This window comes from Hibiscus syriacus, unplaced genomic scaffold, assembly GCF_006381635.1.
Source record: "Hibiscus syriacus cultivar Baekdansim isolate YM2019G1 unplaced genomic scaffold, ASM638163v2 tig00117056_pilon, whole genome shotgun sequence".
Classification (NCBI taxonomy): Eukaryota; Viridiplantae; Streptophyta; class Magnoliopsida; order Malvales; family Malvaceae; genus Hibiscus; species Hibiscus syriacus.
The window spans coordinates 6,952,260-6,964,322 of record NW_024063539.1 but is presented as its reverse complement, the minus strand read 5'-3'; the positions used below and the strand labels follow the sequence as shown (position 1 = coordinate 6,964,322).

Below are 12,063 nucleotides of genomic sequence, written 5' to 3'. Positions count from 1 at the left end.
AGGATTTACTTGGAAGAGCTTGGGGAAATTATTCAAGAGTCATCTATTCTAATTGTTACTTTGACAATATCATAAATCCTGCTGGATGGACTGACTGGAACGACCCTTCAAGGAAAAAGTATAATCCCCATTCCTAAGATGGTTTGATAAATTGCTTTATCTGAGTTGAATGCAGAAACCTGATATATATATATATATATATATATATATATATATATATATACTTCATTTTTTGCATATGAAGGACCGTATTATTCGGGGAATACCAGTGCCGGGGAGGAGGAGCAAATACAACCAGACGGGTGCCATGGTCGAAGAAATTGAACTTCGAGGAAGCAAAACCATTTCTGGACATGAAATTTATAGATGGAGAACAATGGCTGAGACTATAATCGCTCAAACTTCACTTGACCAAGCCATCCAACCCATACCTTTCCTAAACTTTAACATTTTCTCATTTAAACGGTTTGAATTAAACCGTTTGAATTGAACAGTTTTAGTAGTATATTCTTTGAAATGTATGAATAGCACATTAGAATCGAAGACAGTAATAGTATAACAAAACTGTTTATATTTCTTCACTGTATGCCCTTTCTTTAATGATTATATTTATTTACTACAACATTACAATGGAAAGCAATAGTATTTATAGGCTTTACAAGTAAGCAAGATCAAAGTGTAACACCCTCATACCGATACGAGTGATCCGATCGATCCGGGTGTCACATTAGAGTCACATGAGAGACCCAAATTGAAAAATCATGGAATATTTATAATTTTTGTTAATCCATTTAAAACTGTAAAATAATTTATAGATAAAATAAAAGTTCAAAAAATTATTTATTTATTAAAATAGGATTTAATAAAATAAAAAAAGTTTGAGACTTGAATATAAAAACATAATACAACCTATATGTCCTTAATTATATGCACAGTATTCTACAAGCAACGTCGGTGAAACTCCTTTACTGATGTCGGTAAAAGTACAGGATCAAACTCTTTAACCTAAAATGCTAAGCAACAGAGTGAGCTTTGAAAGCTCGGTAATACAAAACTATCAAATGAATGTAATAGGTCATCAGGTATATGGTAAAGCATAACTTTCCTTAGAGGGACAGACATTATCAGATTCTAGCGGTGAATTCAAATTTCACTAGCTAAGTCTTCAGTTACAAACATGAATTTGTGGTCTGAATGAAGAATTCAAAGAGACAAATTCAGAATATTAAATTGATGAGTCTAGTGTGTTCCAACAAAATAGAGAAATGTGTATAGATCCTTTTAAAAAAACATTAGTAGTTTAAAACATATTTTAAAACCACAGTAATACCCTCCAACTGAACACTGATATGCAGTTCCCCAGAACTGCATCCATAAGGACTTACCCTAGGCTCATTGCGCGTAGGAGCCAACCTAAGGGAGTATCTTGGGGCCTGAGAGCCTACCCAAGGGAGTACCTTAGGGCCTAAGAACCTACCCAAGGAAGTATCTTTGGGCTTTATAACCTACCCAAGGAAATATCTTGAGGCCTCAGAGCCTACCCAAGGTTACTTTATGTCCGTAAGCAATTACCAACTTGATCAAAGTTGAACCTCCATACTCCAGAATTTTACCTAGACATTATCTCAATAATCGGTTCATATGGTAAACAGTAGATTTCATGATCCATAAATCAGGAACGATTATATTTTCCAGTGAAAACAAATAACCAGAGGCACATATCATGTAGTCATAGTTCATAAATAGTAAATCAGAATATCGAACAGTTAAAAGATTCAATAAATCAGTAATTTCGGTAAATCACATTTCAGGACAGATAAATAATCATATAGCACATAGGGAACACACTAGAATATCCATTTATTTTCCAGGGGGGTACTTAGCAATTATCAAGCGGGAAAAACACGAAACTTTTGCAAACTTATTGAATTTCAGAAATGAGATCCCTATAAAAAAAGGGTTTTAATAGTTAACGGATTCATCAGTTATTCAAGAAGTGATTTATCAAGATCATAGTATTCAGATAAATCAGCATGGTAATCAGGAATTATTGCATCAAAATTTATTTAAGATTCAGACATTCCTAAAGTGATTCCATCAATCAGGCTTATAAGGGCATTTTAGTTATCTGATTTCTGAGAAATTTCAGTAATTCAATTTAATAAAGGAATACAATGATTTACATAATTCAAGATTTCAATCATTTTAACAGGTTTTCAATTTCAATCGCACTATACAATTCCCAGAAAATGCGACACTTATCAATTATGTAGATAGAGAAACTTCACAAATATTCATTTCTTAAAACTGGTTGCACTGCAGAATCGAATTGTTCACCTTCAGAACCATTTTTTGATGTATCATGAAGAGACGAAGATGTATTTAAGCATTATTTATTTATTTCCTGTATTTTAATAGTATTAGGGATGATCAACCTACTTAGGTTGTACTCTAAAAGCCTTAGGGAGTTATAGCATTTAAAGCTTCACCGGTATCTTCAAAAGTTATCCAAAGGCATTTGCTTAATCCAAGTCATGTGTAACACCCCCAATCTGTACCCGACTCGGATACGTATCCGAGGTGTCACATTGACTTTTCCCAAAACATTTGCTCTTACAAAATCGTCGAAAATTTTAAACTTTCATTAACATTAAAGTGAAATGATTTACATACAATAATTCAAAAAGTTTACAAAACTTATCAGAGCGTATACAATTCAAATCTTTTATTTACATGCCAACTACATTCCTTATAACAAAATACATATTATTCAAATACTTTTTTGATCTGATCTTTGAAAAGGAGAACTGACCTGACTTGCCTATCATTGATCCTCTTCTTGCTTCTTGGAACCTACGTGTGAAACACTCACACGCTAAGTCGTTGACTTAGTGAGGCATATAAAACGTATAAATGGAAACTTGAATACGTAACAATACCAGAACATTTCATATCATCCTATCATACAAATCATATAATATTACATATAACAAATTGCATACATACACATATGTTATCATTATCAATATTATTATCATTAATATCATTTATCATATAATCTTGTACTTATCATTTATACAATTCATATAACACATTTCACCCAGAAACACACATAACAATCACACAAGGTTTATTATGTTATGTCTTTTATTTGCCCATGGTACACTTGTGAGAACTAAAGATATGTGAGTACATTGAGGTTGTGCACAAATATTGTCACCACAACTCGTATAGATTTCCACTGAGTGACATATAAAATTGTCCCGAAGGACCACGTAGAAATATCCCGAATGACCACATATATGTCCCGAAGGACCACGTAGAACCCTCGACTCTTGGCATGCCAACTATACCCCTAGATGTCTTATCACGTAACATAGGCTTTACCATTTATCATAATTCTTATAACTCACATCACATAGGCATATAATCTCATAGCTTCTTATCACATAGCTCATGTAACATTTTCGTATAGTCTCATAGCTCATATCAATTTCTCTTGTTATCACATATTCATATAGTTAACCAAATCATCACATATACATATACTCATAGAGCTCATATCATTTCTCATGAAATCACTTATATCATATAATATAGCTTATACTTTGTTCTCTTATGATCACATATATCATGTAGCATACATAGCCACATGTCACATAGACATGTAGTCACATAATTCTTTGACACGTAACTTATATCACATGTTAATGTAATCAACTATATCTTATCATATAGCCTATGTCACATTCTCCTATTGTCACATAAATCATATCACATAACTGATATATTGTTCTCACCTCTTCATATATAAATCATATAACATATAACTCCTCGTCACATAATTTATACCACAGTTTCATATATGTAAACAATTCAGTTTTACATATCTTATATCACTGGTTTATATTCTAGTTTATGTCAACATCACATATCTTAATTTACTTTTTCACTTATTCATATAATTTCATTATACCAATTCTTATAAATTATTACACAATCATGTATTCCTTTTTATATAGTCCATATATCAATGCCATATAGCTTATATATTCTAGTTTCACATAATCACTACATCATATTTCTTATATACTAATTTATTATATTCCATTAGTTTAGTTTCACATAGCTTGTCACATAGACATATATTCTCATAACTTATTATCACCTAGTTCCTATAACATTCTCATATGATTTCCTAGATCTTTGTACTATACCTCATATCACATGGGAATCTAACAAGTTTTAGATCATAGTTTCATTTAAACATATATACCTCCCTATATAGCTTATTTGACATGTTCGTATACTCATTTATGTCAATATCTCCTAACTTATATTCTATTCTCATATTATCATATAAGTCAACTCTACCTAGTTTATCTCACTTTTCATTTAATCACCTAAATATAATTCATATAATTTATACATTGTTATAATATAATTGCATATATCCTTATCACACAAATAACATATAACACATAGTTTCCACACATGCATGTATTCATATAGTTACTATATAGCACATACTAACATTCACAGATTCATGCAATCAAATAGTGGAAATAAACTCATCGCGAGTCATATTTTCATACTACCATATACACAATAGCATGCACTCACCTTAGCCTCACTAGTCCCAGCAATACATTTATCTCTTTCTCGATCAATCTTATCTTGTTGACTCATCCGGTACTTGCTTCATTCGATATCTACACGATACATATAATCGATATGAATATCTTAATTCTAATCACTTATAACCAATTATCATAAATTAAGCTAAAAAACACTTAATTTATCATTTCATGATCAATAGTATCAGTACTCCCACTATAGTGCCGATACTTTTCTTAAGTGGTATTGATACCACCTTCGGTACCGATACCATTTTAATATTCTGGAGAATTATCTTGGAAATGGTATTGATACTCCCTATTCAGTATCGATACCTTAATCAGTATCGATACTACCCTTTGAATTCAACTGATTTTGCCTTGAAGTATTTGTACTATTTTTCTAGTACTGATACTCCATGCCCAAAATTTCTATTTCCATTTCGTAAATCAACCAAAACTCACTTAATTCTTCTTCTATAACCTCCTTCTAATACTTTAAACTTAACTACACTTATTCAAATCAACTTATATCATTTTAACTCATGATATCCAATATCTCACATACTCACTTGAATTCAATAATCATATTAATTTATCAACATGTTCCATATTCAGTTCTAACACTTTGAATTGCTTATTTCAGCTCATGACAAGTCAAATTTAGCCTCAAAATCCATTTACAACCTCTCAATTAACAATTCACTTTAAAACTCTTTATATTTAATCTTTCATAACTTATCCACCTTTGAGTTTTAAGCCAATTTAATCTTTCTTTAAGCTTTCTTAACACTCCAAGAATCAAAACTAAACTTAAAACTCAAGAAATAACCAACTTACCAAGACTTACCTTTTAAATGGAGCTCACGGCAACGAGGGAGAAAATAACAATGGTTTCCAGACTTTTCTTTTACCCATTCTTCCTTTCTCCGCATGAATAAATCCCCTTATAAATGGAAGATAAAAATCTTTCCTTAGAAAAGACCAATTTACCCTTACTTCATTCAATATTTACTAAACAATCATTCATAAAATATTCCCAATAAATCCCTGAACTTTTTAATTTTCCAAAATTGATCACCAAGTTTTAAAAACTTATGTTTTAGTCACTAGCCTGGTTTTTGGGATGTTACATCATGAGGGTATTTAAATCATTCTGGTATTCAAGGTAAATTTATTCATTTGAGAGCTTATGGGTATTCAATCATTATAGGGCTTGCGGGCATTTTGGGTCATTTCACACTTCAAGAGTATTTTGGTCATTTTATAGTTCAAGGGTATTTCAGTAATTTTCTTCCGTCCAGTCTTCCATTTAATTCAAACTTGTCATTTATTTCAATCATTTCAAACAATTCTGATAATAAGAGCACTTTTGATAAGTTAGTCTTTGGGTATATGTTCATAAATCATAAATTTTGGGTCTAGTGTCTTCTCAGATGTTACGAACTGTTTATCATAATCTTCCGAACAAAATAGGAACTTAATAGTTAAATGAGTAATTTATCAAATTAGATACGAATTCTCAAGGTAATTCTCAATCAGGGTCAATCAGGGTTATTTTTACCTCTCGATGATAATTATGTAATTTCTCAACTAGGTATTTTCGGTGCTTTAAATTTTAACAAGAATAATCAAAATTTAAGGGTTATTAGGTTAACCGCTTCCCTGGTTAATCAGAGAACTTGGAATTGTTCCTCATAAATCTTCTAATTTCTTATACGAGCTATCAGATTTTTATTTCGTTAATTACTTTTTATAGCATTCGAAACGAGTTTAGAAATAATTAATTATACAGATGAGACAAAACATATTCATTCATGCACTTAGCAATACCAACATGTACCGTAAATCATGCATAGGGTAGTAAAGTATTACTTTGATTTTTTAGCCATATCGATCAACCAGTTAAACTTCATTCGATCGCTCTTGAACTTGAATTCGACGTCCCACAGAGTCTCAGATACATAGCAAACTAAATTACGTCAAAAACGAAACTTAATCGGGAAAATTATTCGAATCAGAAGATAAAATGCTGAAAATCAGCTTACCGGGTTTGAATTTGGTGAAACAAACCTCAAAACAAGACTAAGAAAATCAAAAAACATCAAATATGACTTCGAAAAATTTAACTTTTTGGTCAAAGTCAACGGGCAGGTCAACGGGTCAGACCGGTTCGGGTTAACTCATACCAGTTCAGGTTGACTCAGTTTGATCCGAGTTCAAGTTGACTGAGACCGGTTCAAGTTGACTCAAACCAGTTCAAGTTGACTCAAACCGATACTAGGGTGTTCTACGGTCGGAATGAGCCACACATGCATGTGGCAGCGCGTAGTAACAACGACAGGTCGAGGGGCGACAACCAAGCACTCCACGTGTGTCCACTTACCAGAATCAATCGAAATCAGACCAAAAATATAACTAATTTTTCATTAAATTGTGAAATAATTTAACAGGAGTAAGATCGAACTTACCCACGATGATAGCTGGGAAAAACAACGATGACATGGTTGCCCAAGGGTTGGATTTTGAGCGTACGGTGGAGGAGAGTGTAGTGGTGGCGGCGGTGAGGCAAGGGGACGGTCATGGTGGCCAAAAAACGCAAGAAACCGAGGGAAGCCTTGAGTTATCCCGATGAAGCTTCATCCGTTCGCTCCCTGCGAACGACGCTACCACTTGGCGAGTGACAGCTATGTTACGATCGAAGTGAGACGGCGCTTCAGTTGGCGTCGACGTTGTCTCCAACCGATGAGCAGCAGCGTCAAATCGAGGAGGGCGAGACGGGTGAGTATTCAAGATTTCACGCCTAACGATAGTAGGCTCGAGCGATCTGAGGGCTAGGGTTGGATCGTCGGTCTCTACTGAGGCCGGTGACAATGACAGTGTACTCAACCACCGACTAGAGGGACTGGCCAGAGAGGCGACAATGGGGTTGTTTGGTTTGGGGTTTAAGTTTTCAGGGTTTAAGTGCTTGGATCCTGAACGAGGGTTTTTTATGGGTTAACACCCTAGGGTCATGTGTTTAAACCCCTCGGCCACCATAATTCATTTTTTTCTCTACTGACAAGAAAAAATGAGATATTTCATGATTAAGTCCCTAAACTTCCCACAGGTTCTAAACTCGAGCTGAAAACTTTAGAAACTTGCAATTTGGTCCTCAACTTTCTTTTAATTAGATATTGGGGTGTTACACAAAGTCTAGAAAATATGAAAATTCCCATTACAAGAGGACACAGATCTGGTGTTACAAGAGACGACAGAGTCCATGACTAAGAAACTTAAAAACTAGCTCCATTCTAGAAGATCTCCTTACCAAAGATCTTCAAGTGCAAATCCTATTTCAGATACAAATAATTGCTACAACAAAAACCACAGAATGCTAACCTTGTTTCTGTACACTGACCAAGGCCACCAAGTCAAACACGACAAATGGCAGCAACTTTCGTGCTATGCCTGCACCACTATTTACAGAAGGTCTTAACTTAAAACTGGAATCATGTTAGTTGAAATTAGTACCAACATCCCCATTACAAAAGAATCTATCCCATCAGAAACATTCTAGGTTCTCACCTCCATGACTTCCTTACTTTTACAGTTCTGCTCCATGTCATTTTCTGCCTCTAATTTGCCTTCCTATCATCATCGCTGTTGGTGTTGTTGTTTTCATTATTACCATCCACACCGTTTAGTTTATCACTGGCATTAGCAATTTTACCATTTTCAGATGGTGGAGGCTTCTTGCCATCACTAGCATCCCCATCTTTTCCGTCGTTCAATGATGCAAGCTCCTTACCACCAGTTTCTTCTACGAGGTTATCAGAACAGTCCTGAAAAGCTAACTCAGGCTTTTCCATTTCAGTAATAGTTTTGGCAGCAACAGCTTCAACTGGAATTGTGCCACCACCAAGCTTTGCATCCATGACAGGAGTAGTGGACACGGAAACTTTCATGTCCATGTCCGGGCTAATGGCATCAGATATCAAAGAGAGTATATCCTGTCTGGCCTCAATGTCAATCCAGTGGTCCCCATCCCAATCTTTGGAAATCCTTAGATCCTTTTTGTGCACGTTAAGGAATAAGTTTTCACCTAATACCATAAAAATTATTATTTGAAGAGGGAAAAAGAGCACGACCAATAGGATCGCAGTAACCAAGAAAGAAATGCAACATATATAGTTCAAAATAAACATACCAGGAAAATGCACTTGCACATTGTCATCACCACTGCTGTTAACCGCAGTTACAACCCCTTCCCACCAGCCATCACTCCACCATGCATCAACAGCAACCCCAATCTCCAGAGCAAGTTCTTTTTGAGTGCTAGGAGGAGCAGGCCTTACTGTTTGCCGACCTGAGTACCTCATGCCAAGTTTGTCAGGCATAGAAAGCTTGCAAATTGGGATCCATTCCTACAAACACATTTATGAGGAAAGAAAACAACATTTATTAAAATTGTACCAATGTATAGCCTAGGATAGCTAAACTATAGATTCACTTTTGCAAATACTCAAAGGGATAAAACAAATCAAACCATGAACTGGAATCCCCAATGTTTGTGATGAAAATTTGTTCTTTACGTACTATATTTTCTATGGAGATCAACTGATGGGAAGATTAAACCAATACAAGGTTTTAAAATGACAAACATACCTCAAGATTACCATATCCATCCTCATCCTGCACATCATCATATTGGACCTTCATCTGTTTTTTTGATACTTGTAAAACTGTACATCTGAACCAGCAGCCTCGGATCCCACTATCTTGGCACAGCATCTCTATCTTTTCATCAAACTTGAAAAGTGACCCATGCCAATATTGACTCGCGGCATGCTCCAGGGAGAGCAATCTCTTTCCAGACAAAGCATATTTTATTTTCTTGCATGAAGCTTCATAAGACACCAAGTGATTACTAGAAATCCTATTTCCTGAATTATCTGTCACAAACCTTTGACTACTGCTAATAGTTCTGGACCTCTTATTTCCCAGCTTTACATTTACACCGGCACTTAGTTCTTCATCATCTTCCTCATTTAGGCCATGGCTCGGGGAGTCAGGTTCTGAGGACAAAGTGGAACTTAAACATGAGAGAATCGGTTGATCAAAATAACCACGCAATTTACTCAAATCAAACTGCTTCACTTTTTTACTTCTGAACTGCCTAGAGCATATATGAGCTCTAGCTAATAAAGCGTCAGGGAAAACAGCTGCACATTTCTCATAATGTTCACGGGTTAAGACACTTGCAAGACCATCAACACACTCTGCACTAATGACTTGTGAATAAGGAGTGATGAAAACCTCTTTGGGGTGAGGATTCCTTACAGGAATGACACCCTTAACTTCCTTAGTATGGTGAAACCACCTCACTTTCACCTTCTTCTGCCCACGCTTGTCCTCGTACATGTCTTCCAAGTAAGCAAGATAGTGATTCTCTCCTTTAGCCATGACAAAGACAAAAGATTGAACCTGAGCATCAGATTGAAAAGGAAACATGTCAGTAGATATAAGAGTCAATGGAAGAAACAGATGACAAAGTCAAAACCAAAAGCATTATGTCTGGTCTCAAAGAGCAATGAATCGAAGATATTGCTAGAACACAACAGGGAAAAGTTTATGCCTCCTTGCATCAGAATAAGGATGAGCTGGCACCATATTACTAATTACATAATTACGTCCACATGCAACTAACCATATTGAAGCACTTCACCAACTGTAGATATTTGATTCAATTGCACCAATTATTTTTTTCTCTACCAATTGAAATTATGAAAGATGATCAAGTGTTGGCATGTGATTAGAGTTTAGCCAAGTAGATCTATGCCTTTAGTTACATTTATAGGAATCCAGCCTCCCAAATCCTTGCCACCTTTATTTTTCTTTGTATGTTGATACTCACCGCTATTGTGGTTCCACTGCGGCAAAATGCTGGGAAATGCTTGAGATGTTTGCCACATGTCCATGCAGAGCCTGACCAAACAATATCCGAACTTTGTCCATTCAAATTTCTCGAAAAGTGGCTCTGTAATACAGGAATCGGTGTCAGAGAAAATCAAAGTAATAATAAGGAAATGAACTAATAGGAAATCAAGAGGATACCATATCACTCTGCACTAGGGCCTTCCGAGCACTAACCTCAATCATTGCACAATCAGGAGACAGAAAAGCCGGCAGTGTGTCATGTTTTGGAGACTCTGTCATTGAAGATATAAAACTATAATTTTCAGAGATATTCAGCATATTGTTTTCTTTCCAAGGAGACATAGATTCTAAAGATTAATGACTTGGTCTGCTTTATTGTTTCAACCATAAATGGTAGGAACAACTAGACCATCGAAAATTAAGTGATTCAAACAATTATAATTTTAGGAGAAAAATGGAAGAACGATGATCATGTTACAAAGTATGTGATGATAGTAAAAACAATCATACAATACCTCAAATCCATCATTAAACTTCTAATACTCAGGACAAACTTAATCATTACGCTTTTCTTATGCCCGAAAACAAAGTTTAGTTTTGTTATGAATCCTAAACTTTTCCAAGGTCTAATTAACAAGTACATTGTGAGTTATGCATTATATTGTGGTTTACCTTGACGCCAAGAAAATAACAGAATTCGTAGCCAAAAAGGGTTCAATACATACTAGATCGATCTCCCTCGAGATGCTGCTTTGAGAGCATAGATGTAAGCCAATCCACAACCTCTCTTCTTGACCTCCATTTGAAACCAGCATGAATCGAATGCTCAGCACCATATGCTCTCACAAACTCCTCAGCAACAGTGTAAAACATGTGCCTAACACTCCTCTCAGTACCGATAACAGCACGGATGGATTCCCCAGTGGAATCCTTCAAGAAATAGTGAACCACACGATTGCCGCGCTCCTGTGAAACAAACTCCTCCTTCCACTCGACGAAACAATGGCTATTTCCAGACATTTTGACATAAAGCACCAAAAGGACATTTACAATACAGAATATACTTGACTACCTATTCACATAGCCAAAGATGCCCAATAAAACTAGACAAAAAGGGGTTCTAGCAAAGGTAAATTAGCTGGGAATAAGACAACCACCATACAACCATACAGAAAAAAAAAACTTGAATATGGCAACAAGCTTTTACTCTAAAAACGATTCCTCTTAAACAAAGTCAAAAAGTGGAATGACTGAGGGAAAAAAGAAGAACAAGAACAGACTAAAATTGACAGAAACTAAATGTTTATCTAATAATCTTAAGATCAGAAACTACAACTACCCAGCAATAGATTCACATAAAATATGCAGCTGACTTCTCAAAGAACAAAATAGAAGCTTTTTTGTATTCAATTAAAGCTACAAATAGCATACACTAACCCACCCCCAAAGATGCCACCATGAATCCTCAGCTGAATTCTCAAAGAATTGTATCAAACGAGAGAGGGGAATTAGGAAAAACTGGGCAGAA

The 12,063-nt window shown here is 35.3% G+C and overlaps 1 protein-coding gene across 2 annotated transcripts; it reads right to left on the bottom strand.

The window, feature by feature from the left end:
* Positions 1 to 7,823: 7,823 nt before the first annotated feature.
* LOC120198335 lies at positions 7,824 to 11,829 on the bottom strand. Of its 2 annotated transcripts, XM_039199671.1 has the most exons (7): positions 11,679 to 11,829; positions 11,261 to 11,630; positions 10,713 to 10,807; positions 10,513 to 10,635; positions 9,264 to 10,082; positions 8,806 to 9,022; positions 7,824 to 8,700 (listed from the first exon to the last, which is right to left on the bottom strand). In XM_039199671.1, the coding sequence occupies exons 2-7, from the start codon at positions 11,553 to 11,555 to the stop codon at positions 8,234 to 8,236; spliced, it is 2,016 nt and encodes a 671-aa protein (XP_039055602.1). In that variant the 5' UTR covers positions 11,556 to 11,630; positions 11,679 to 11,829; the 3' UTR covers positions 7,824 to 8,233. The 2 variants fall into 2 exon arrangements, with proteins under 2 accessions (XP_039055602.1, XP_039055603.1); XM_039199672.1 differs by having other exon boundaries at positions 10,749 to 10,807; positions 11,261 to 11,829.
* Positions 11,830 to 12,063: the final 234 nt, after the last annotated feature.

What these genes read in the sequence shown, in the direction of transcription:
- LOC120198335 (XM_039199671.1), bottom strand. Translation starts at nt 11,555, where the DNA reads ATGTCTGGAAATAGCCATTGTTTCGTCGAGTGGAAGGAGGAGTTTGTT. An exon ending in CCCTAGTGCAGAGTGATATG is followed by an intron (nt 10,636 to 10,712) that starts GTATCCTCTTGA and finishes CCTGTATTACAG; the next exon opens with AGCCACTTTTCGAGAAATTT. An exon ending in GCAGTGGAACCACAATAGCG is followed by an intron (nt 10,083 to 10,512) that starts GTGAGTATCAAC and finishes TCTGATGCTCAG; the next exon opens with GTTCAATCTTTTGTCTTTGT.